Source organism: Eublepharis macularius, chromosome 8 (assembly GCF_028583425.1).
Source record: "Eublepharis macularius isolate TG4126 chromosome 8, MPM_Emac_v1.0, whole genome shotgun sequence".
Classification (NCBI taxonomy): domain Eukaryota; kingdom Metazoa; phylum Chordata; class Lepidosauria; order Squamata; family Eublepharidae; genus Eublepharis; species Eublepharis macularius.
In genome coordinates, this window is record NC_072797.1 from 129,167,170 (window position 1) to 129,193,196 (window position 26,027).

The following is a 26,027-nucleotide window of genomic DNA, read 5'->3' on the forward strand; positions in this document are numbered from 1 at the left end:
TGAATGGTTATGATTTTATGGAATACTTGTTGGCTGGGCCTTGCTGCCCCATTGGATATTCTGGCAACCAGTTTGTGGCAAAGAATCCTTAACCTGTTTGGATAGAGCAGAATAAACAAAATAGCCAAGGAAATAATTCCAGAGGGGAAAACTGTGTGAGTTCATTGCAGGAGAAATAAACAAGAGACGGGTCTCTTCAAAGATTAGCACAATTTCACTTCAAGCTTTTGGGGACTAGAGCCCACAGTTCTTCAGATGCAGCCAGAAGATCCTTTGTGGAATATTACACTATTGCATTCCCCCCTTTTCTGCTGGCTTCTCATAGCCTTTTGGCTCTGCTATTGGTTTAAATGTTTTCATATCTGTATATAAAATGACCATGAGGAGCCACTGACTGCGTCAGAAGAAATGAGCTCTCGTCTGCGGAAGCTTATGCTAGAGTAAATTTTTGCTAGCCTGTGAAGTGCCGCAAGACTCTTAAGAAAATACACAACTTGATTATCGGCATAGACTGATTTGTGATTTTCTTTTTCAGGGGAGTTCTGGAGAACGTTTTCTTAATAATCTGGGGATCTTCCTGAAGGGACTGGACACAAACAATAACGTAAAGGTAATTGCTCTGCCTGACCCAAGATGGCAAGAAGATCTTGGGAGTCTACAGCAATGTTTCCCAAACTTCTGACAGGAGAGAGAGGCAATGTTAGCCAGGAAGCATAATTTAAAAAGACAGAGCTGACAGAGATTGCTCCTCAGGGAGTTTGTTGATTTCACCTTCGCCTCCCCAAAGGCTCTGTTAATTTCATCTCTCCAGTCTAAAACAGTTTGAGATCGAAACAGAGGGCTGTGAGGAATGGAAATGGGCTGGAGCTGCCTTCCAGAGCTGAGCTTGGACCTGGAGAAGTTATAATGGGCTGAAGTTTCCCTTCTGGCCTTTCACAGCCCCTTTCCACGGCTCCAGTGTATCGCAAAGCCTTTGCCCTGCCACCAACTCTGTCTTTTTAAACTACCCTTCCCGGCTTCCACTGCATCTCCCGACACGTGTTCTTCACGTGTCAGATGTCTCATGGGGAGAGACTTTGAGACATGCCTTTTTTTCTGAATTAAAATCGACGGCCTCTTTGACTCTTAAAGCTGAAAAGGTTTACTTTACCTGTGCTTCTGCCTGAGTCTGGATGTGCTTCCTGGCTTGAGGAAAGCGAACCCTGAGCAGTGACCAATGCAGAGATGTGATGGGAAGCCTCCTCAGTGGATGGATGATCCCATCACACCTGCTGCAAACTCAGGGTCGAGGTAACAGTCCTTGGCAGAGCCAGTTGGAAGAAGGCAGGGCCGTAGCAGTTGCAGCAGGGACAGGTTGGATCATAGGTGCCTTGAAGCATTTAATACATTCATTTCCTGCAGCTCAAGGCTGCTTATGCTGTCGCCTGAACAAGCAAGGGGGCTGAAGAACTGCAATGGAGCACCAGGGCTTTTTTTCAGCTGGAACGCGGGGGAACGGAGTTCCGGAACCTCTTGAAAATGGTCACATGGCTGGTGGCTCCGCCCCAGCTTACAGTTAAAAACTACAATACAAAAACAACCCATTAAAAGAAAAAACCCAAGCCAATTAAAAAAGCCAAGTGTGAAAACTATCTGTAAAGCAGAAGCAGAACATTAAAAAGCTGATAAGTGAAAAACCCCTAATTAAAAGTCTGGGGGGAAAGATGTATTAGCCTGGTACCTTAAAGTTAAGTAGGCAGCTTCAAGATGAGGTGCCATCTCCCAAAATGCCTCGTTTCTGGATGCCACCTGCCTCATCCCTGAAGGTGGGGGCAGAGAGAGCAGGGTTCAGAGGCAGATCGTAACCGGTGGGCTGGAGAGGGTGGGAGGAGCCCGTCCCATTTCATCCTATGAATGCCTGCACCTTCCCTTTCTTCAGGTGTGGTTCAATAACAAGGGCTGGCATGCCGTCGGCTCCTTCCTCAACGTCATCAACAACGCCATCCTTCGGGCTAACCTGCAGGCAGGAGAGAACCCCAATACCTACGGCATCACCGCGTACAACCACCCGCTGAACCTCACCAAACAACAGCTGTCCGAAGTTGCCTTGTACGTCCTGAAATGAGTCCCTGCTGGGGGCGAGCTGGACAGGGGAGGGGAGCCGGAAAGTCCTTCTCCAAAGCAGAGGAGAATCTGCTCAGTGCTTTCCACCCTTGGGGCTGCAGTGAGGGCTGCGGTTAAAACCAACCTCTTTCTCTGGGCTGTCCCCATAGATCGAGTTGAGCTCCAGTGTTGAGTTCTGTGTTGCCGTACCTTCATTTGAGCTGCAAGCCAGTATTTCTCACCCTTTGAAACTTTCCTTTTGAGCAGGATGACCACGTCCGTGGATGTTTTAGTCTCCATCTGCGTCATCTTTGCCATGTCCTTTGTCCCGGCGAGCTTTGTGGTTTTCTTGATTCAAGAGCGAGTCAGCAAAGCCAAGCACCTGCAGTTCATCAGCGGGGTGAAGCCGGTTATCTACTGGCTGGCCAACTTTGTCTGGGATATGGTAAGGCGGCGTCTGTTTTGTTGGGTTTTCCTTGGGACCCGAAGGGGACAGCATATACTAGCAGATCAGGCCACTGAACGTGTCTTTTCTCTTATACCTGTTACCATGCTTGGACCTATTAAAGCGCAACTGGTATAAGCGTGCAGCACCTCGCTGGGAGTAGTGAGCAAGAGCAGGGAGAAGCTTTCTTGCTTGTTCAGTGTGTTTCCGAGAATAGTTCACTGGACCACTTCCTCCCCTATTATCCAGCCCGCCAGTTAAGGTCTTTCAAACCTGCTGTCTGTGCCCCTACATGCATAGGTGGAGCAGGTGGCAAATAGAGACACGGCCTTTTCGTGGGCAGCACCTTGCCTTTGGGATAACAACAACAAAAACAACAACGTTTGATTTATATACTGCCCTTCAGGACAACTTAACACCCCTCAGAGCGGTTTACAAAGTGTGTTATTATTATCCTCACGACATTCACCACATGAGGCGGGGCTGAGTGACAGTTAAACTACAAGAGAGGAATTACACGAGGACGCTCACGTGAAGGGAGTCGCAATGTTAGCCAGAAAGCCGAGTTTTAAAAGGCAGATCAGAAGGCTTCAACAATTTCCCCTCTCTGTAGAGCCAGCAGAGATCACTGCTCAGAGGGTTTGTTTATTTCTTCTTCACCTTCCAAAGGCTCTTTCAGTTTCGCCTCCTCTCCTAGGAGGCAAAGAGGGAATAATCAAACCCTCTGAGCAGTGATCTCCCTGACTCTGGAAAGAGGGGAAATTGACCGAGCCTTCCGATCTGTCTTTTAAAACTCAGCTTCCCAGCGAATCCCTTCAAGTGAGCATCCTCGTGTAATTCCTCTCTTGTATTTTAGCTCTGCGTGCTGGACGAGCTGTAACTGACCCAAGGTCACCCAGCAAGCTTCAAGCGAAGGAGTGGGGAATCAAAACCGGCTCTCCAGATTAGAGTCCTGCCGCTCTTAACCATTACAGCAAACTGGCTTCCCCTCGAGGTTTGCCTGGCTACCTGGCTTATCATCTTTTTGGCACCAGGCCAAAATATTTGCTTTTACCCAGTCTTTTAACTAAGGGGTTTAAAGTTTTTTTTTTAAAAAAAAGCATTTTAGGATCTGATTCTTGTCTGCAGGCTGTTCATTTTTCAGGCTGGCCAACAGTTGTAGCCTCTTTTTATGCCCATGACTTGTTTTTAAAATGGATGATTTATATTGTTGTTCTAAGTGTTTTGTGTGTGGGGGGGGGGGTCCTTGTGGGATTTCCTCAAGCATGTTTTGGTTGAGGTGGTATATAAATACATAAATAAATAAATACATAACCAATGGTTATTTAGAATGAAGAAAATCTAAACCACGCCTTCAGGACGCATGATGCAGATAATGTAACACGGCCTATATTTACTTAAGGCTGGAAACCTATGCAGATTTAGGTGTGCTTAACCCCATTGCTTGCACCCGGTGCAACTCAGAGCTCATGTAGCAGGTTGGTATGATCAAGAGCTGGGAGCTGAGAAATCCTCCACAAATATCTAACCTTCATCCCAAAAATGTCATAGGTTACCTTATGAAAATACTAAAGAGGTCAAAAGAGGCAATGTTATCTTATAATGAGTTGCTTGCTTTGGGGGTGCTGAGCACAGCTTTGTGGGGTTCTGGGGCCTTTTCTCTTTAAGTTGGCGCCAAAAAAGGCCTCTTTTGCTCCGACTTTAAGAGTACACAGTGAGCTGGCTGCAGACGGAGTCCCCCAGTATGACAGCTTTGGGCCAAGCTACAAGTGACAAATGACACTTGAACAGCAAGTGAACAGACTCACGTGTATTCCTCCCGGATCACTTGCGCGTAGTGATCAAGTGGACCGCAAGTGAACAGGGAGGAATATACGTGAGTCTGTTCACTTGCTGTTCAAGTGTCATTCGTCACTTGTAGCTTGGCCCTCTGTCTGCAGCCAGTCTGAGGGGTAGGGGTAGAGCTTAGCACCACCTTCACATTAGTGATGCTCAGCTCTGGCTCCCCCTTTTAACCCTTTAATAGGGCTTTTTTAAAAACCTCAGCTGTCTGGCTTAGCTGTGAACTTCAACTGAGCTGTTGGGAGAGAGGAGAGTTGCCGGGCCAGGAGAGTCCTGCTACTACCCCTCCCCGATTATCATTCCACGAGCCAGAGGGGGATGGGGTGGGGCAGCATCAGCAACCGAGGGCACGGGGACGGGGCGTGTGGGTGCTGTTCCCAAGGGTTTCCATCCCACTTGCTGCTGCTTTCACAGCAGGGACAGCTTTCCCCGTCCCTGTGTGAAAGCAGTCACTGATAGTCTCTGGCAGTTACTCTTACAGTAATCAGCCGCACTCACTACGTCACCTGGATTACTTGAAATGATACTCCAGGAATGTTATGAATATGATAATAGTTTACTTTGCTTGCAGCTTTGGGGAGGAGGGCTGATCTAATCTTACAAAACAACAGAAGGGCAAAAGCTGAAGTGCAATGCGGGAGCACTTTGCGGGGGACACACGCAGCCCAGGAGCTGATAGGCACTTGTCGAAAGGGAGTGAGAAATCTTTCCCTCTTTAACCTTCATAAAAACATTTTGGTGATGTTCCCCCTTTAACTGGGAGTTGTATTGATTATGTGTGTCTGTTTTTCAATTGCAGTGCAACTACGTGGTTCCTGCCACTTTGGTGATTATCATCTTCATCTGCTTCCAGCAGAAGTCCTACGTGTCTTCGTCCAATCTACCGGTGCTTGCTCTTCTCCTCTTGCTCTATGGGTAAGGAAGGGCCTTCTGGCGGGAGGAGGGGAGGGCCGTGGGGAAGCTTGGATTAGAATCTGGGAGGCCAAGGCTCAAATCCCCCATTGTGCCACGAAATTTGCTTGGGTGACCTTACGCCATTCACTGGCTGATTCCGCACATGTTGGATAATGCACTTTCAATGCACTTTATCAATTGTTTGAGGTGGATGTTTTGTTCCGCACACAAAAAAATCCGTTCCAAATGATCTATAAAGAGGATTGGAAGTGCATTATCCAACATGTGCGGAATTACTCACTATCTCAGTCCAACCTACTTCACAGGGTTGTTGTGAGGATAAAATGGAGAAGGGGGGAGAACCACGCAGGCTGCCCTGAACCCCTTGGAAGAATGGCCGGGTACAAATGCGGCAAATACTTGAAATAAACTCCTTTACTGCACTTCCTTTTCACGCGCCAGGTGGTCCATAACACCTCTGATGTATCCAGCATCCTTTGTGTTCAAGATCCCCAGCACAGCATACGTGGTACTGACCAGCGTGAACCTCTTCATCGGGATCAACGGGAGCGTGGCTACTTTTGTCCTTGAACTTTTCACCAACAATGTAAGTTCTCAACTGACATAAGATCTTTTGGCGTAAGACCTTTTCGCACATTACGTCTGCCCATGGTGGGAGTCAAACAGCCATGAATATTGGGAGTGAATGTACCCACGATAATCTCAATACTTATGGTCACCATGTTGTCTGAATGGGGGATACGCATGTATTTTGCATGCTAGTACAGCTTCAGTATGCGTGAACCAAAACCCTGGGAAGTCCAGCAGTTAGTTTGTGCGTGTCAAAGCTGTATGTGCATCGTCCGTGTTCAGACGACGTAGGGCCAAGCTACAAGTGACGAATGACACTTGCCTGGCAAGTGAACAGACTCACGTGTATTCCTCCCTGTTCACTTGCCCTCCACTCCATCACTACCTCACTTGTAGCTTGGCCCATAGTGATCCTGTGCACTAGGAAGATCTAGTCATGCTCTCCGGCCTCCCGGTATGTGTGGATGTAACATCTGAAAAGGGCTTAAAATACTGTTGTCAGTATTCAGTCAGAGTTCAGGATATATGGGGGGGGGGGGGGTTTACAATCTAGGCAAAGTTAGGGTGAAGCTAGGTGGAGCATCGTCAAAACAGCTCACGACAGATTGTTCAGCTGTATCCGGATTCTGGCTTCCTCCTGGATTTGCAACTTATCTGTCATGCATACCCATGCATACCCGGCGCTCAGTCTTTCCCTACCTCCCGTCCTTCAGGTGGATTGTTCATTCTTTTTAAAGTGCTACTTGAACATTTATCTTCTTGTTTATCATGTTATTATTTATAAAAGGAAATCTTTTTGGAAGTATAAAAGCACGGAGGGACGGTGTGCACTGGTGTATTTCTTGGCGAGGACGGGAAGTAGGGAACCAGCCAGTCAGTCGTGCCACGCGTGACAGATAATTCTGCTTCAAGCTTTCAGAATTGTTTTTTTTAACCAAAACTTGTTGCTAGAGAGGAGAAATGTAGGTTTGGAGTCCACACAGTGAGGGCATTTCTAGAGCAGCCCCACTGGTCTGAAAAGACAACATGTGATAGCATTCTTAGACCGTCTCTTCTTGCAGTCAAGAGGCTGACTCTTTAATTCTCAAATCACTGACTCAGTGGTTCCGGAGGGATTGTTAGGGACTGGCTGTGCTTGATGAGCTGTGCATATCTTGGTGGTATTATTATTATTGGTTGTATTATTATTAGTAGTAGTAGTAGTAGTATCATTATCTATTTGATCATTATCATCATCATCATCATTATTTTAAAGTTTTACAATTTATTTGAGAGGAAACAGTAAACAGAAAAGACAGCAACAATCCATAAAACAGCATAAGCAAAATATATAACAGTATACAAAGACTACAGAAACGGAATATATAACAGTATATTACAAACAAATAATAATAATTATTATTTTTATTATTAGCCTACCTTTCTTATTGAAATCCATAGTGGATTATACAGTGTGAGTGAAAATACAATATAATCAACAGCTAGGACATTCACGGAGCAAAGTACGATAATGAACAACAGGACATTCAGTGAAAGAGATACAATTGGGTATGGCAGCAGAAAATTTGAAAAAACAAGCGTAAAGCCAAGCATAGAGATGGGCTTTCTGAACAACCCGTAACTAATTTACATGGCATGTTTAGCAGTGTGGAAACTCCCTAGTAGGCACAGGTTCACATTAGCAGACAGCACAGTAGACAGTATCCAACAGAGTAGTGTATAGTCCCTGTCCCTCTCTGGGCTACTTCTTACGGCACAGCCCTATAATCTGGATAGAGATCCCTCCTGAATCATTCAGGCTTGCATAGTTTGTAGAAAGCCAGGAGAGTGGGAGAGTTCCTGACCTCTTCAGGCAGGCCATTCCATAAAATGGGGGCTACCACAGAGAGAGCCCATATCCCTTCTTCTTGGTGAATTTTCCAAACAGCTGATTGCTGCTGGTTTTCTGCCCTTAGAAACTGAACAACATCAATGACATCCTGAAATCAGTATTCCTCATCTTCCCTCACTTCTGTCTGGGCCGTGGGCTGATCGACATGGTGAAAAACCAAGCCATGGCAGATGCTCTGGAAAGGTTTGGTAAGTGAGAAGTTGCTTACACTGCATGGGATTTGAGTGGCACGGGCTGGAATGTGGAGGCTAATGCCGTGACGGAGCCCCAACGAAAATCCTGCACTTCGGCCATCCGTGTTTTGCACTAAGTAAAACAGAATTCTGTAATGTGCCAATTAAGCAAATGGATTACATTTGCCTGCTTTTTGTTCTACATACTTTGATCGGCCATCTTTACTATTTTGTGTATTCTATCCTAGGTCTGTTAGTAATGGAAAGGAGTAAATAGCTATGCAGAGCACCAAAATCCCCACCCCCAAACACTGTTACCGATATGGCTGTTAAGATTTCAGGAGGAATTGATCTCACACTTTCAAACATACCTGCCTAAGAGATAGAAAATTCTTTTTTAAACGAAAGCTCAACTTTTCAAGACACATTCTGTACCCTGTACTATATTCCCTACATTTTCTGCACACCTACATATGTGGGACATGCGCTGTGTCCTGGTTGCAGTTATTTATTTTGTGCTGACACCTTTCTACCTTTTACCTTCCACCTGTATGAAAGATGGTTTTACTGAAGAGTTGGGAATGTTGTGCTTGCTTTGGCAGCACATATGCTAAAATTGAAACGATACAGAGAAGACTAGCGTGGCAATGTTTTCTATGATTGCTCCCCTTTTCTGGATTTGTCTTCCTGGTTACTGCTTTCTATTCACTCTGGAAAGCAGCTGAGGCCACCTTCGTTGTCTGTCATGTTATATCCTAGACAATAAAGAATTTAGTGATTTGGTATGCTTTAATACTGATTGCTAATCTCTTCAATCTTTTGTAAGTTGTTTGGGTCTGAAATACAGGAGCAAGAAAGGTGATTCCAGTCTAATGTTAATCCATAAGAATATTGATTTCTTAAATCATAGCAAGGCCCAACCTCCCGTTTCCAACAGTGACCATCCAGGAGCCTCGAGGAAACCTGCAACCAGGGCAAGAGAATAACTTTCTCCCATTTACATCCCGAACTTCTGGCCTTCAGAAATATCTTGCTCTGAACATGGGGTTTCAACTGAGCTCTCATTGCTACTAGCCACTGCCAGACCTTTCTCTTCACATTTTTAAAATAGAAATGTAATGACTGTGACTAGCGCACTGTGAACAGATTCGGCTATACTTTTGCTGTGTTTTTAAAAGAGGTACTGATGCTTAAAGTTAGCCCCGTGGCGCAGAGTGGTAAGCTGCAGTACTGCAGCCCAAGTTCTGCTCAGTCATGACCTGAGTTCGATCCTGGTGGAAGCAGGGTTCAAGAAGCTGGCTCAAGGTTGACTCAGCCTTCCAGCCTTCCGAGGTCGGTAAAATGAGTGCCCAGTTTCCTGGGGGTAAAGTGTAGATGACTGGGGAAGGCAATGGCAAACCACCCTGTAACAAAAGTCTGCCAAGAAAACGTCGTGATGCGATGTCCCCCCATGGGTCAGTAATGACTCGGTGCTTGCACAGGGGACTACCTTTACCTTTACCTACTGACGTTTAAATCAAACGGTAGTCATATTTAAATGATCAACAACAGCGCATATTCTAATTGCTCTGAATCATATATCAGAGCTGGCTCCACAGATATTAAAATACTAGTTTTTAAAAGCATATGAAGCATTTTATATTTAAACTACTGACATGGGTATACTAACCCTCTGCGGTGTTTCATGTGCTGTGTTCCCTTCCTACCTTGTTTTCACTGCAGTCTCTCATGCTGCCCAAGAAACTGCTCCTGAGCATCAAGGGGGCCTACTTTGTAAAGTATGCAGTGTGGGAAACTGCAGCAGGCAGGGTGTACACGTGTCTATAAAATTGTTAGGTTCCCTCTCAATGTGTATGAGTGGACATGCATTTTGCTTTCACATGGACACCGTGGATCCAAGCCAATTATTGTATTTGTTTTAGGCAAAGGAAAGTATTTTAAATTTTTGAAAAGACTATGGCCATTTTCACAATCTTTAACATCACGCAAAACTCACAGAACAAGGACGTCTTCATGGCGCGATTTCTGACGTCACCCATCATGGTTCCGTTTCCATGGTGTGGTGACGTCAGAAATCGCACCATGAAGACGTCCTCGTTCTGTGAGTTTTGTGTGATGTTAAAGAGTGTGAAAATGGCCTATTACGGGTTTTTCACAGAGCCATCCTAAGCAGAGTTACTCCTTTCTTCGCCCATCGACTTTGATGGATTTAGAAAGGTGCAACTCTCTTTAGGGTGCTCATTCAGGATGTACTGACTGTACATCAGAAAATGCAGAGTGAAAACAAGTGTTTGGGAGCCAGAATTGGCTACTGCTTCTCAGTGAGTGTACATTCAGTGGTAAGCTCTAGTTCGACCTGCATGTTGGACAAAAAAACCCTGAATCTTTTGTGAACTTGTGGATTAGACATCTCTGATAAGCATGGTTTGTTACCAGTTTTTTCTGGATATTTCAGTCACATCCGCTGTTCAGATGAATATTTGATATTTTAAAAATGTAAAGAAGTGTTTGAATATAATAGCTCACTCCATGCGACGTTGTTATCAATTGTCTTTCTGGAGGCCACTGAATGGTGTTTCTGCCATTCCCAATTAGGTGAGAATCGCTTTGTTTCCCCCCTTTCCTGGGACCTGGTGGGACGCAATCTTTTTGCCATGGCTGTGGAAGGTGCCGTCTTCTTCCTCATCACAGTGCTTATACAGTACAGGTTCTTTATCAAACCCAGGTAAGCTGGCCTATCTGACAATGGACTCCCAGCCTGGGAAGGACATTCATGGAGTGGGACGAGGCATGAGGATTTAAATCATTTGAGAGATGGGAGAATCAAGACAAGCACTTCTCCCCCCCCCCCAAAAAAAATGTTGGGAAAGAGGGGAAACTAGAGGGGGAATCGGAGGACGGCATTCAACTAGAGATGGGCACAAACTGAAATACGAACCAAAATTCAGCACGAACCAGGCCCGGTTCATGAACCAGTGGTTAGTTAGAGCCCATGTCTGATGAACCACCATGAACTTTAGGATGGTTCGTTTGGTTCATTTTTTGGTTCGTCGCTGCAGACAGCCTGGCGCCGATCAATCAGTTTCCTAGGCAACGGGATGGACTTCCTGCAGACCTTCTGCTGACCCAGAAGTAGTGATTTGCTGGCCCAGAAGTCACAGGGGCAGGTTCATGAAAGTTCATGGTTTGTGAAATGTGATGAACCACGGACTGCACGGTTCAGTTTTTTCCCAGTTCGTGCCCATCTCTACATTCAACCCTCCCCTTCCTTTTCCTCCATCATTCCAATAACTTTTGAACATTCCTGTAGAACTGACTAGTTTCAACTGAACTCTCAGTTAACTGTGGACTACCCCACCTCATCCTTTTTGCCCTTTCCTTTCTTCTGCCATATCTCCTTTAATTCTAATAAACAGGAGCCAAGTGGTACCTTCAATAGATTTTTATTTTAGCATGCACTGCTGTGGACTGACTGTGGACTTGGTCCCTCTGACCAAGAGGCTTACCAGTCCACATATGCTTATTCTAGGAAAAAACGTGCCATAAGAGTGCTTATTTTTGCCGCAACACACTGCTACCTCTCAGGTTATTCCCATTCATTCTGCTCTTTCTTTGCCTGTTTTCCTTGCCTGTCATCCCTCAAAGTTGCCACTCCATTTCATATTGTTCAGTTTGCTAAATACGACTTTTGCAGCACCCCTTGTCAATGGGGCTGTATCCAGAGGCGTTTACCGCTCAGAAGCTACTCAACGGGAAGCATCTTGACGAGTGTCTTTCTAAGATGCATGTGTTTGTTGCATTCACACTTTACCTTTTTAGGTATACCCTTAAACATCTTATGTATATGCCTAAAAATCTAACGTGTTAAATGGTCTGCAGCGATACTCTAATGCCCCTGGCCTGTGGTCCCCATTGATGTCTTTTCTGGCACCCAAAGCGAAGTGCCAACCTTAGCTTTGTTCCAAAGCAAAGAGCCAGTCTCAGCTCCGCTCACTGGAGCAGACGGTGCCTCAGAGGACACGAAATAAGGAGGTACTAAATACCAGATGTCCGAAAGGAATATGCTGAAGGTTGCACAAGGTTGCTTATTATGACGAATGAAAATTTACACCTCGAAACAGGAATGTGGCTGGCATCCTGTTTTCTTGTATGTCCTTTGTAGCTTGTCAGTTCTTCATTGTATATGTTCCATAGCAGTAATTTTGTTGTTGTGCGTCTTTTGTAGCTTCCTTATTGCATTCCTTATTGAATATATCCTATTAATCGTATTATGTTTTTATAAATTTGTAAAGTTATCATTGTGCTAATTTGCATAAGCATATTCCTTTCAGACCTCTAGTATTTAGTACCTCCTTTCCCCCATCATTAGAGGTTCTTACCCCTTTTGTCTATTTGGTGCCTCAGAAGAACCTAGGAAACATAATCTTTGGGTCTGCAGAGGCGCCCATTTGGACATAGCTTCCCTAGGGTTGCCAGGTCCAGGTTGGGAAATTCCTGGAGATTTTGGGGATGGAGCCTGGAAAGAGTGGAGTTTGGGAAGGGAAGGGTCCTCATTGGGGCATAATGCCATAGAGTCTGCCCTCCAAAGCAGCCACTTTCTCCAGGGGAACGGATCTCTGTGGCCTGGAGATCACTTGTAATTCCAGGAGTTCTCCAGCCACCTCCTGGAGGCTGGCAAACCTTAGCTTCACCCATCATAGGAGGATGTTTGACTGGAAACCTGTCATATGTTTTGTAATAGCCCCCCATGGCAGCCACTACCCTTTAGGGTTGCCAGCTCCAACTTGGGAAATTCCTGGAGATCTGGGGGGTGAAACCTGGAGAAACCTGGAAAAAGTGGGGTTTGGGGAGGGAAAGGACCTTGGCATGGCATAATTCCGTAAGAGTCCAACCCCCAAAGTAGCCAATTTCTCCAGGTGAACTGATCTCTGTGGCCTGGAGACCAGTTTTAATTCTAGGAGATCTCCAGCCACTAACTGGAGGCTGGCAACCCTATTACCCGTCCTCAAAATTCCAAAAGTGCCTACAGGGTCAACAAATTTGGGAACCCTATTCTGGCGTGTTATGAGCCTGGGCCTAGTGAGGCCTAGTGGCTCTGGGGAAGCCTGCACTAAAGTGACTGCAGGGCCTACGTTTCTCAGGCTCCCTTTGGCCCCTGTGATTGGGTAAGAGGGGATTCTGAGGGGAAAATTGCACCAATAGGAAAGTAGGGGGATGGTGCCTGAGAGAAGGGATAAAAGGCCTCACCCCAGTGGGAGGGGGTTCACTCCTAGGGAGCAGAGCTGAGGAGAGGCTGCTGCAGATGGGGGGGGGGATCCCTCATCCAGAAGGGGTGAGTTGGAAGCCAGTGGCCAGGAGACAGTTCAGAACAGTCTAGTTAGATGCGTTAGCGTGTTATAGTTTTGTTTGTTCACCAACCTTTTACTATTCTCTTCACTTTACAAAGTTTTGAACACCAGTTGCTAATATACCTTTTTAATAAAGTTCATTATTATTTTGCCTGGGTCCTCACGCCTCATTCAGTCACATAATAAATCAAACCTACTGAAAAAGAGTAAACAAAAGGGATTGGTTGGGTGCTCTGGGCCTTTCCCAGGAAAGCTGTACCAGAGCGGTGGCAGCCGATAGAGAGCTTCCCTGGGCCCCAGCCAGCTGTGACACGGAGTGCGCTTTGAGTTGGCCCTTGGCCATTGTTTCCACCTGTGTCAATTAGTGATGGAGATTGGATGGAATGTGGATGGACTCCAGCACAGGGCTGGCCTGTTCATTACTCAGCGCATCTCAAATCTGATACCATCTCAGTCTTCTTCTTGAACGCAACCCTTTGTGCTTTGTCTTTTGAAGGCCAGTCTATGCCAAGCTTCCACCTGTGCATGATGAAGATGAGGATGTAAACAGAGAGAGGCAGAGGATCATTAGTGGCGGCGGACAAAGCGATATCTTGGAAATCAAGGAGCTGACTAAGGTGAGAAAAGACACATATTGAAAATTAGTAAACTTTTCCATGGGAAACACTCCACCCAAAGCTATTGCTATATATCCTCTGACTTCCACCGTTATTAAGTTGGGTTAATTAATGTTGACAATGATTATTAAGTGACTGGTGTCTCTGTATTCTCAGGCATTTGTTGTGTGCATAAGCGTTGCAAATGTTGATAACTCTTTATATTGGATAACTCCTTGCACACTTGTAACGTTTGCAGAAATGATATTTTCATGCAGATAGTCGCTAAATTGGCAGCAACCCATCATGGTAGTTTTCTGAGAACTGAATTGTAGTCAGAGGCTCAGCTGCTAATTCGTTTTGCTGAGGAAGAGAAGCAACGGAGTGGGATCCATAAGCTTCTTTTGTTGGCCACCTAACGGGCACATGTCCTTTTTTACCTTCCAGATATACAGAATGAAACAGAAACCAGCTGTAGACAGGATCTGTGTGGGGATTCCGCCTGGGGAGGTGAGTTTGACTCTATATATCCTCTGTTCATTGTACGTATGTGTTATTCTGCTCTTACTACTTCTGTAATTCCGTTTTCTTCATGGTTTACTGTATCATATCTGACACTTCCTTGCACTATTTCGTATTTGTAATCCTAGTCTTCATGCATGGCGTATTAGACGTCTCGTGCTGTTGCTTTGCATTGTTTTACACCACGTAATCTGCCTTGAGCCTCAGAGCCAAGAAGGCAAGATGTCTGATGCGCGACGGACACGTGTCAGTTTCCTCAAAGATTCCATGGGAAGAAGAGTGAGAAAGAACCTCTGCCGGAGAGAAGAGTGTCAGCCTCTGCCAATTACATCCCCCGCTACTTCACTGCAGGCACTCCAAGAGTCCCATTAAGGTTTCTTTATTAGAGATCCATCAGTATCAGTCCACTCAGACAACAGCTTTGGCAGAAGTGACGTAAATGGGCAAAGCAAGGTTAGTTATAGGGCAGGATTCCCGCCTTGGGATAAGGACCATTAGGATGTAGATGTGCAGGGCCCAGAAGGCTGGATGGGGCAGGGGGAGGGGAAAGAGAAGATGAGTTCATTCCGTGTCTCAGACGGATACGGCCCCGACCAGCACTTCAAGGACACTTTCCCACACCAGCTGAAAAAGCGAAAGTAGTCATCTGCAAGATAAGCGATTCACAGCTAACTAGTAATGATATTCCTTTACACATTCTCAGAGGCTCAGAATACAATAGAGAATACAGAATACATTATGCATACACAAGCAGGGTACATCTGACAAAGAGGGAAAGAATCCCTCTTCTCCCTGGCAGAGGTTCTTTCTCTAGGTGTTTTGTCTAGTCCACTCAGCTCCCTCTTGCTGCCGCCAGCTCCCTTTGCTCTCCTAAAAGCACTCCACAGCTCGAGGGAGCTGAGCACGCTGGCGGCAGTGAGAGGGAGCAGACGGCGCTGGCAGCGGTCAGCTCCTTGCCACTCTTGCTGCTGCCCGTGTACTCGGCTCCCTCTGGCTGCAGAGTGCTTTTAGGGGAGCGAAGGGAGCTGGCAGTGGCAAGAGGGAGCTGAGCGGACTAGACAAAACACCTAGAGAAAGAGCCTCTGCCAGGGAGAAGAGGGATTCTCTCCCTCTTCTCCCCGGCAGAGGTTCTTTCCGACGACACTTCCTTTGGAACTTTGCAGGAAACTGGCATGCACCCTCCACGTGACATCTGTTTTGGCTCTTTGTGAGAAAGGCAGGCTACAAATAAGTAAATCAAATACATAGTGAAATAGGGGCTGAAGGTACAAACATTTCAAATTGAGAGAACACTTCGGAAACTGTTCACCAGGTGAATGAAACTCTGTGTGGCATGGATGCAGTACTAAAATATTAAGGCTCTAATGATGCTAGCATCTTTAAACCACAAGTTTCCTTGGTGCAACACACTTATGATCCCCGTGTTGCAGAATGGGGGCCAAGACGGAGAGAGATTGACCCACCAAAGGGCCATCTTCATGGCAGATCTGAAATTCAGTCTTGGGTCTTTACTAACTTAGCTGCAAATGCCACGCAAAGGGTGTCAAGATCCCTGTGGTGTTATTGTATAATACTTAACTATTGCCGACCCAGTCAGAAAATTGAGATGTTGAATGTAAAATTTCAATATACATGGTTTTCTTTCATTTTGTTCTTGGTTGAATGACCAAGAACGTGTAATTTGGGGTTTTTCAGGGGTCAAGCAATCTTATTTTTTTATTTTATTTTTAACCCGCCCTGTCATCCTCTGTAGAGTGACTCCAGTTTAAAGCCAGTTAAAAACAATGGGCTGCTGCTGCTTATTATTTATTTATTTATTTATTTATTTATTTATTTATTTATTTATTAAATTTTTAGTCTCAGGGCAGAGTACAACATTTCAATTTACATAAATACAGTTAAAAACAGATAAAACCGTATACAAATAACATTAAAACAACTTTATACAATACAGCTTCTCTTCAGATGGTGATGATAAAATACTGCTTTTCAAGCCCTGGCTCATATGTAGGGTGGTGGACAGATCTTTAGTGTGGCCAGTGGGGGCCCAACCTAGCCTCCACCCTATGCCTCACGGAACATCTCTGTCTTACTGGCCTGGCAGCCGGGCCCTGGTTTCCTCAGACAGAGAGTTCCACCAGGTCAGTGCCAGGACCGAAAAGGCCCTGGCTCTGGTCGAGGTCAGGCGGGCCTCCCTTGGGCCAGGGACCACCAACAGTTGTTTATTTATTGAACGAAGCATCCTCTGGGATACATATGGGGAGAGGCGGTCCTGCAGATATGCTGGGCCCAGTCCGCATAGGGCTTTATAGGTCATTATTATTATTTCTTATCTGCTCTCCCAGTGAATGGGCTCAGAACAGAATTCAACATATATAAAATAAACATGTTAATTTAGATTCTGTTCCGTTTTCCCTCCCAAGCACTTTGAGTTAGACACCCATGATCAAAGTTGAGACTGGAAACAGTAGGTAGTTTTTCCAGATAATTGAAGGTGATTTGAAATAGGTTTTTGTTTGTGGTTTGTACACTCAAATCACTTTTGACTCATAGACGAGTTTGGCAGGCTTTTGGATTGCCTCAAAATCCTGCACAGCTTGTGTAGAAAACAGAAGACGCGCGTGTGCACGTGAAGGCTGTGAATCCTCTCAGACCATTTGCGTCTCTCTTAAGAACTATTGCTATTCTCCAGCTTATATCATGATCCGCAAAGCTGTCTGGAGTACTGAGGTTTAAGCATTTTCCGCTTGGTTGACTTCGTTATGAATAAAATCAGTTTAAAATCCTAGCAATCCAGTTCTAGTTCGTTGCATATCCAGTGGTTAATATTAAAATATCAATTCTCTCTGACGTCCCCATGGCTCTGGTCCAGCAGAACGTTTGCAGAACAGCCAGAGTGGTATACTCAACAGCAGGGCTTTTTTTCTGGGAAAAGAGGGACTCAGTGGGTTGCCCTGGGAGGAAATGGTCACATGGCCGGTGGCCCCGCCCCTGCCCCCTGATCTCCAGACAGAGGGGAGTGTAGAATGCAATCTCAACTCCCCTCTGTCTGGAGATCAGGGGGCGGGGCCACCAGCCATGTGACCATTTTCAAGAGGTTCTGGAACTCCGTTCCGCCACATTCCAGCTGAAAAAAAGCCCCGTGTCAACAGCCCTTGGAAAGAAACCACAGTCCTGCCAATCAGCTGTTTGGTGAGGCAGTGTGAATCCCACCTCTCATTTCCCTCCTGAACAGGGGGATTTCAGCTTTTCAAAAATAACCAGACTGCTTGGTTACATGTATCAGGTTAGACTTGCAGTAGCATCCTTTTTTCCATGCCTCCCTACCCAGACAGGGACGTGTGCCTGAAGCCCTGCGTCTTCTCCTATGTGGGCTGTACATGTAGCTGCCAACCCATGAATTTATCTTGGCTTTTAAGGAAAACTATAACTGGCTTATACTGATGTTACACATCATTGTAAGGAAAGCGTGAGAGAGAAATGTTAAAACTGTATCCCAGGACACTGCATGTGCTAATGGGGTCTGTTGGTGATTTTAGTGCTTTGGCCTCCTCGGTGTGAATGGAGCCGGCAAATCCTCTACCTTCAAGATGTTGACAGGAGACACTGATGTTACAGGAGGGGATGCTTTTTTAAAGGGAAACAGGTAAGAGGGGATGCGGTAGCTTTTTCTACAAAAAGTTTTGCTCCTTCCGTTTGTTTTTCTGGGCACTGATACTCTAATAATGCAGACACAGTTTCATTCACACCCTCGGCGAAGCTAATTTTGTTAAGTATAGATCTTGTTGCTTTGGTGAGAGCCAGCTTATGACCAGGGTCATAGAATTTTGGTATTGGCTGTAGCATTGAGCACCTTGGAAATACCAGCTTTCATTTTTTGTTAAAAACATAGGCAGGCATCGAACCATCCACAGATTTCACTGAGTGGGATTTTCCCGTCCCGCTGCAGTCCACTGATCCCCTGTACATTTTGTCCCGAGGGAGTCAGTGGACCCTTAGGAATTGCACAATGTGTAAAACCAGGGGTCTTCTGTGGGTAGGAGAAAACAGTGTCAATCTCTATCCCTTCTTCTGCAAATGGAAATGCCATTCCATTAGAGGAACTGCATGTTTCTAGTCCTTATGGTTTGAAAAGGGTGGACTTTGCAAAGCCAGAGTGACTGGGAAGGCAGAGGGGAAACCATCAGATGTCCAGCAATCAGGGTAAAGGGCTTCAGTCAGGGCTGCATGTGTGCTGGTGAGCCTGCAAGAGTGCATAGAGGGACCAGAATACAAGGCTGTGTTCAGAATGGAGCTTTCTAGAAATACATTTACATTTCATTTTACCATAACTAAAGTTGTTAGGCCTTAAAATAAGTCCTTTAAACTCGGATGATGTGCCTGAGAAGCCAGCAGAGTAGCTGCGTCAGGGCTAAACCACACGAGACGAATTACACGAGGACGCGCAAGTGAAGGGAGACGCAATGTTCGCAGGGAAGCGTAGTTTGAATTTCACCTCTCTCTATAGAGCCAGCTAGATTGTGCTGCTTGTGTTTGTTGTTATATATTTATATTGTATTTATTACGTTTTAAATTGCACTTGTGGTTTTAATGTCTATAAATGTGATCTGCCCTGAGCCTGCTGGTGCGGGGAGGGCGGAATACAAATTTAAACAAACAAAGAAACAAACCTTCCGAAGAACAATCTTTGCTTATAATAATAATATTCAATTTGCATACTGCCCTTCAGGATGACTTAACACCCACTCAGAGTGGTTTACAAAGCATATCATTATTATCCCCGCAACTAAACACCCTGTGAGGTGGTTGGGGCTGAGAGAGCTAGAAGCTGTGACTGACCCAAGGTCACCCAGCTGGCTTCAAGTGGAGGAGTGGGGAATCAAACCTGGCTCCCCAGATTAGAGAGATGTGAAATTCAAACTACACTTCCCAGCTAACATTGCATCTCCCTTCACTTGAGCGCCCCCCTGTGATTTGTTTCGTGTGGTTTCGCTCTCAGATTTTGATGGTTAGCGCTTCAGTGCTCGGCACAGCCCCTTGACCTCCCTTCGAGTAGTAAAACCCCAGATTTGTTATGCAGAGTAGTAACAAATTCCTAGAACAAATTGTGCAAATATGGCTTCATATTCTAAACTGAATTCCATGAGTTATGGCAGCTTCCGTTCATTAATGTAAGCTAGAAGGAAAGCTAGATAGGTATTTTAAAGGGATTTATTTTGCACCTACCTCCCCCCATACAAAATCCAAGTAATACTATAAAGTTGCACATGAAAAAATCTTGTACAAGCTGTCAGAGCAGGATGTTTCTGAATGGTGGGTGTATCAGAAACTGCAGCTGAACGTCCAGTCGACATTGGCAGACGTTCCCCCCCCCCCTCCCTTTCTCTCTCTGCAGTATCTTGTCTAACATCCAAGAAGTTCATCAGAATATGGGATACTGCCCTCAGTTTGATGCTATCACTGAACTGCTGACAGGGAGAGAACACTTGGAATTCTTTGCACTGTTGAGAGGTGTTCCTGAGAAAGAAGTCTGCAAGGTAAATCTAAGCTAACGGCATGGGGGGCGGGGGGGGGTCACCTGAGTTATTTATTTTATTTATTTATTTTATCGTATTTGTATTCCGCCCTCCCCGCGAGCAGGCTTAGGGTGGATAACAGCATTAAGAACATTTAAAACGTTCCATATAAAACATTATCAGTGGAAGTTCCAAGTAGTTGGTTTTCAATAACAGTACCATATTCTGCACAGCATGGCTGGAGAAAAGGAGAGAGTGCCTTTCTTGAAAACATTTCTGTCACCTCCCCAGAAGCTCAAGATTGCTGACACTATCTTGGAAAAAATTCTTTAAAATATAAAGAACAAGCGTAAAACAGATCCAGTAGCATCAAACTTACCCCAACACTCTCCCAATTGCAATGCCCCCCAAATCCATGAAAACCAGCCCCCTTTCTAAACAAGAGACATTTGCCTTAAGGCCAGGAGGGGTGTACTCCAGTGACCTTCTTCAAAGAAATCCATTCCATCATTTTGGAGCTACTGTAACAACGGGCCAGTTCTTATATGTATACGTGAGTGTGTTTGAATTGTGCTGTTTAGAAATAGAATGATGCAAGTTGTTGGGCTCTTTCCCACCCATCCTTGTCCTTTGAATTGTTTTCTCACCCCCCCCTTAAATCCACTTTTCCCCAAAGAAATTGCAGAGAATTCAGATAGCAGAAACTGACATTTACTTATATTCCAAGTGTATGTCTGCACTGTAGAGTAACTGGTTGAAGAGCCATTATTGCTGGCTAGAGAAACCAGCTTCCTTCTCAAATTACAGTTTCCAGGATCCTTTTGTGGGGGGGGGGGGGGGTGCCATGCCTGATTAAACTGGCATACGCTCAACAGAAATGTTGCGACATAGTGATAAATCCATGTTATTTTGGGAATCATTTGATAAGGAATAATGGCTAGCTGGTGGCGGAGAGTGCTGTCAAGTCATAGCTGACATGACAAACCAGCAGGGATTTTCAGGGCAAGAGACTCACAGAGGGGGTTTGCCATTGCCTGCCTCTGCAATCTTGGTCTTTCTTGGAGGTGTCCCATCCAGTTGCTAACCAAGGCAGACCCTGCTTAGCTTCTGATGAAATTGGGCTTGCCTGGGCTATCCGTGTCAGGGCAATGGCTAGCCGTAGTCCAGCAAAGTTTAGCCTCTATTTATTCTTATCAGAATGAATCAGTTAGTTTCCACTGGCATCCCTTTTCAACACCAGTTCCAGCATCATGACCTCTGAATGCAAGTGGAACACTTGCAGAGGTGCTTTTTGCACATGGCTGATTGCAGAAACACGCTGAAATAAAATGTGCACAGGAATCTGGAAGTCTTGTCAACCCCTCCCCCCCCTTCTTTGGCTGGAAGTAGACAAAACACTTTTTTCCCATGGAGCTGAAGGTTGTGGCTCAGTGGTAGAACATCCGCTTGGTACGCAGACTGCCCTGGGTTCAGTTCCTGGCACCTCCAGTTTAAAGGACCAGGGAGGAGGTGATGTGAGACCCTGAGAGCTGCTGCCAGTCTGAGGAGGTAATGCAGACCTCGATCGTTCAATTGTCTCATTCACTAGAAGTCAACATTCATGTGTCCACGTGACTGCTGCCTGTGGTATATTCCTGCCACTGGCGGGGGAGATAATTTTTTGGTAATGAAAAGAGGTGGCAGAGCGATAAAAGAAATCTCTACGCACCCCACCAGCAGCAAAGCCTCTTTCCAAACCACTTTTCTCTTTCTTTAAAAAATCTATAGGTTGCTTCCCGCCTTAAGGGATCTTGCGCTGTTTCAGTGTCTCTTGGCATTTATCCTACTAAATGGCTCAAGAGACCAAGAATATCATTCGGTAGTGGGATACGCCTCACAGTTTCAAACAAGAGCTTCTTCTACTAGAGATCCCAAAGGTTGTACTTCTCCATTCATGCTGCGCCTTCCTATCTGACAGGTCGGCGAATGGGCTGTTCGGAAACTGGGCCTTGTGAAGTATGCAGAAAAATATGCCGGCTGCTACAGCGGTGGGAACAAGCGAAAGCTTTCCACGGCAATAGCCCTAATTGGGGGTCCCCCCGTGGTGTTCCTGGTGAGTATATGAGCGTTCAAATCAGCCTGCTTACTCTGCCGAAGCTGTTGGGAGGTTTCTGTTCTCGGATACAGATCAAATGGGTTGCCATTTGATCTGGAAATCGGCCACTTCAGATATACGCATCTTTCCTCAGTGTGCAGAGCCCCACTTTATAAGTCCCCTTGAAGCAACGTTGAGCAAAAGTTCTTACAGGCTACAGCTGGGTGACTTCATCACAGAATTGCACAACATGGCCCTTCACATATTAACCTCTGCTTTGTTAGAGCCATTTACACACGTCACAAGGAATGAGCTGGTTGGTGAAGGAGCCAATTCAGGTTACAGAAGGGTGGGTTAAGTATTGGAGAGCTCTTCCATATCAAAAAGACTTCCCTGCACATAAAAAATCAGCCCATGGATATGCTAAACCTTTTTCTGTGATGTCCTAACTGCAGGGAGTTTTTTTATATGGCGGAACATTCCAAAATACAAGCCTCCACCTGCAGCCTTAAATGGCGCCGTCGAGGGTGCCTGTCATGTATCTCTGTAATGTACAGAATGGTTTTCTGGTCTCACCAGATGCGTTGCAGTTTGCTGTAGCTATCATCCAGGAACGGCAGTAGGTATTATTAAAGTAATGCCCCACCACCTGTGACATCCGCAATGCTTCCTTCTTTATAAAATGCAGGACGAACCAACCACTGGGATGGATCCCAAAGCACGCCGTTTCCTTTGGAACTGTGCCTTGAGCATCATCAAAGAGGGACGATCTGTGGTCCTCACCTCTCACAGGTACGTGAGGCTGTTTGTTGGTTTAAAATATTTCTGTGCTGCCTTTCCACCCAGCTCAGGGTCCCCCAAGGCAGCGAGCCTTTCAAACATTAAAACAGCATTTAAAATGCATACAAATACTGCTGCACATCATACTGCCATCTATCAACCAGTTGCTAGTGTTTTATATTTTTAAAAATTTTCACTAATAGCAGTATTGGAAAAAAAAATGGCTTTCATCGAGTCAAAGAAGGCCTTCCAAACGGCCTTGATTCCAGGGAGTAAAATGGAGCAGTCACAGAAACTTACCTGTTGAAATCATTTACGAATTTAATGTCTGCAAGACTACGCCTACTGTGAAATATTCAGAAATTCTGGCTGCGTGTACACACAAGGAAAGTGCTGTATGGGTAGATAAAAAAGGATTCAGTATTGCAGGGCCTTTAACCCCCGCCCCTCTTTGGTCTTCTTCTGGAATAACTTGTGTTATCGTAGATCAGTGGCAGAGCACCAGATTTACATTCATAAGGCTCCATGCCTTACAGGTAGAAGGATGCCACGTAACAGAAACTAGATAAGGCTTCTTTTAGCCCACCCAAGAGTGGGCAAGAAGGACCAATCGTCTGACTTGATATAAAGCACCTTCTTACAGACGAGGGCCATTTTCACACTGCTTACTGGCCACGGAACATCGTGCCGAGCTCCTGGAACGACAGCGTCTTCCTGGCGCGATTTTGCGCGAGAACGGCAGCTCATGCAAAATCACACCAGGAAGATGCTGTCGTTCTGGGAGCTAGGCACGATGTTCCGTGGCCAGTAAGCAGTGTGAAAATGCCCAACATTATAAAATTGGAATATTCAGGTGTGCCTTTTTTATTAGGTGAAATAGTTCTGTTCAGATATTAATTCAGATTGTTAACTTGATTGGGCATTTCATCTTTTTTTATTTACTTGTCCACAGCATGGAAGAGTGTGAGGCCCTGTGTACGCGGATGGCAATCATGGTCAACGGGCGCTTCAGGTGCCTCGGCAGTGTTCAGCACCTGAAGAACAGGTGAGCCGCTGCTTCACGTTGCCCGCTTCTGAACCTCACCAAGGCAGGTCTCTTAGGACCAGTTCTGTAAGCCACATACGTGCGTTCAGAAAACAGGCAGAGGTTTGCCGTGTAATTAAACCACTGACTAGATTTGGAATGGATTTGCAGTTTGGGATAGTTAATACGATGTGATTCCACTTGATGTGTCCAGCTCATCGTCTGACGGAAAGCTCTTTTTTTTTTTTTTTTTACATCCCCTCTTAAAATAACTCCTCAAGAGAGCCATCAGCATTGGTTCCTCCAGGCAGCTTTAGTAAATTAATCTACAGATTCCGTCAGTTAAAGCTTTTGTCTTTCCTGCTTTTGCAATCGTCGTTCCACTTCAGATCTGTAAAGCTCACATCTGGGTTTGGTAAGGAACAAGGATACCAAAGAATTAGGGGTGTGCTCCAAAAATAATTTAGTAAATCCAATTTTTTTTTACAGAATTTGAGAAAAAAAATCAGAATCCCAAATTCCTAATTGATTCAGGTATTTCCAAAAAAAATCAGCCATTATTTTCTATAAGAAAATTACTCTGGGAGATATCCAGTGGACTGGAGGGCATATCTACCAATGCAATCATTTTTATGTGCTCCAACTTCTGTTAAGCTTGAGACTCACCACCATCTTCCTTTAAAAGCTTCTCCGGGACATGAACTAGAAGCAGGACATGGGCTGAAGCATTTTATAATCATTGGTAGATGAAATGGTCCACTGGCGCCCAATGAAATTCCATCTTTGAATCTGAGCAGGTCCGGATTTGGCCAGTATCAAAATGAGAGACTGCCTGAAAGCCCCACTCAGAACTCCTTGGAAATAGTATAGAATTCAGTGGAATAAATCAGTGACTGCCTTCTTTGTGGTGGATTAAGCAAATAAAAGGGGTTTGGTTAAGTGGCTCCAATTACTACGTTACAGAACATGTGCAAACCAAGTATTTCTCAGCAACCACGAGGACCAAATTATGCCATTTTGAAATTAAATTTGGTGGTGCCAAATGCTGTGCTAGGCACTAGATGACATGTGAGAAATGAAACGCAGAGAGAGTTCTTGCCCAAAGCAGTCTTTTTCAGAAACTCCCCCCAAACGGTGGCTTTAAGCTATAGAAGAGCAATGCCCCATCTTTTGGAAGCTGGCTTTTCACAACCCTGCACCCCTCTTTTCCAGATTCGGTGATGGCTACACAATAGTCGTGCGGATAGCAGGGGCAAACCCAGACTTGAAACCTGTCCAGGACTTCTTTGCGCTTGCCTTTCCCGGCAGTGTGCTGAAGGAGAGGCATCGCAGCATGCTGCAATATCAGCTCCCGTCCTCTCCATCTTCTCTGGCGAGGATATTTAGCATCCTCTCCCAGAACAAAAAGAGACTCCACATAGAAGACTACTCCGTTTCCCAGACCACACTTGACCAAGTAAGTTTCTGGAGGATTGCTTCAAAAGAGCCAGGCTCAGAAAGCGGAAACCTGGAGTCATCCCTGTTTCATTTCTTGGGCTTGCGGGGAGAGCCTGGTGTGGCATTGAGAGCCATCTTTGACTTGAAAACAGCCCTGCATTCTTAGAGCTGGAGAGTGTCCCTCATAAGCTGCAGGTCCTGCCCCGACATGGTCTTTCCTTTAGGTAGAATTTCAGTCCTTGCCATATGCCACAAACCCCCGTCCAACTCAGGCTTAGGCTGACCTTCTCCTACCCTGAGGTAAAACTTCTCCTTTTTAAGCCTAGGAAGCTGTATGCTGGGCTGGGAAGCCTCTGGTAGCGTGGCTGATTTGAAGCTTCAACTTTCCTTCCTGTCCCACCCTTAAGGATGATTAAAAATGGTCACCCAGCCGAGTCTTAGTAGGGAACAGATCAGGGGTTTGCGCTTCCCTTTAGCAGCAACTGGCACAAAAGGCTTGGGGAGGTTCAAAACGTAACCGAAGGTTTATTTACAGTAGGTTAACGTCAAAAGGCAGGTAGGCAGATGTTAAGTAACAACGGGTTTTACACAGCAACTTCACTGGTGTAAGGCCACTGCCGGCGCCAGAGTTTCTGGTGCCTGCGGCCACTCGCGCGCATACCACAGACTGCGTGATGACGTCATCGTGCGATGACATCATCATGCAGCGCAGGATGGCTGGGGCGGTGCGCAGAGGCTGCTCTGTGCTCCGCACGCCGCCCTAGCAGCAGCTTGCGGCTTCTGCGCCCGGCTGGGGCGTGTGGGGGCTGAGG

At 45.6% G+C, this 26,027-nt stretch overlaps 2 protein-coding genes across 3 annotated transcripts in view; one reads left to right on the forward strand and one right to left on the reverse strand.

The window, feature by feature from the left end:
- ABCA1 (ATP binding cassette subfamily A member 1) overlaps positions 1–26,027 on the forward strand; it is a 159,656-nt gene that overhangs the window by 128,955 nt on the left and 4,674 nt on the right. For both annotated transcript variants that reach the window (XM_054986394.1, XM_054986393.1), the window contains exons 35-49: positions 536–610; positions 1,919–2,088; positions 2,350–2,527; positions 5,169–5,284; positions 5,726–5,870; positions 7,810–7,933; positions 10,514–10,643; positions 13,763–13,883; positions 14,310–14,372; positions 17,924–18,030; positions 19,780–19,921; positions 21,858–21,992; positions 22,663–22,766; positions 23,707–23,799; positions 24,991–25,234. In XM_054986394.1, the coding sequence (XP_054842369.1) occupies positions 536–610; positions 1,919–2,088; positions 2,350–2,527; positions 5,169–5,284; positions 5,726–5,870; positions 7,810–7,933; positions 10,514–10,643; positions 13,763–13,883; positions 14,310–14,372; positions 17,924–18,030; positions 19,780–19,921; positions 21,858–21,992; positions 22,663–22,766; positions 23,707–23,799; positions 24,991–25,234 (1,947 nt within the window). The remainder of the gene's footprint in view (positions 1–535; positions 611–1,918; positions 2,089–2,349; positions 2,528–5,168; positions 5,285–5,725; positions 5,871–7,809; positions 7,934–10,513; positions 10,644–13,762; positions 13,884–14,309; positions 14,373–17,923; positions 18,031–19,779; positions 19,922–21,857; positions 21,993–22,662; positions 22,767–23,706; positions 23,800–24,990; positions 25,235–26,027) is intronic.
- Positions 1–26,027, reverse strand: part of LOC129334340 (protein NipSnap homolog 3B-like) — a 53,246-nt gene that overhangs the window by 6,548 nt on the left and 20,671 nt on the right. The gene's annotated exons all lie outside the window — the stretch shown is intronic.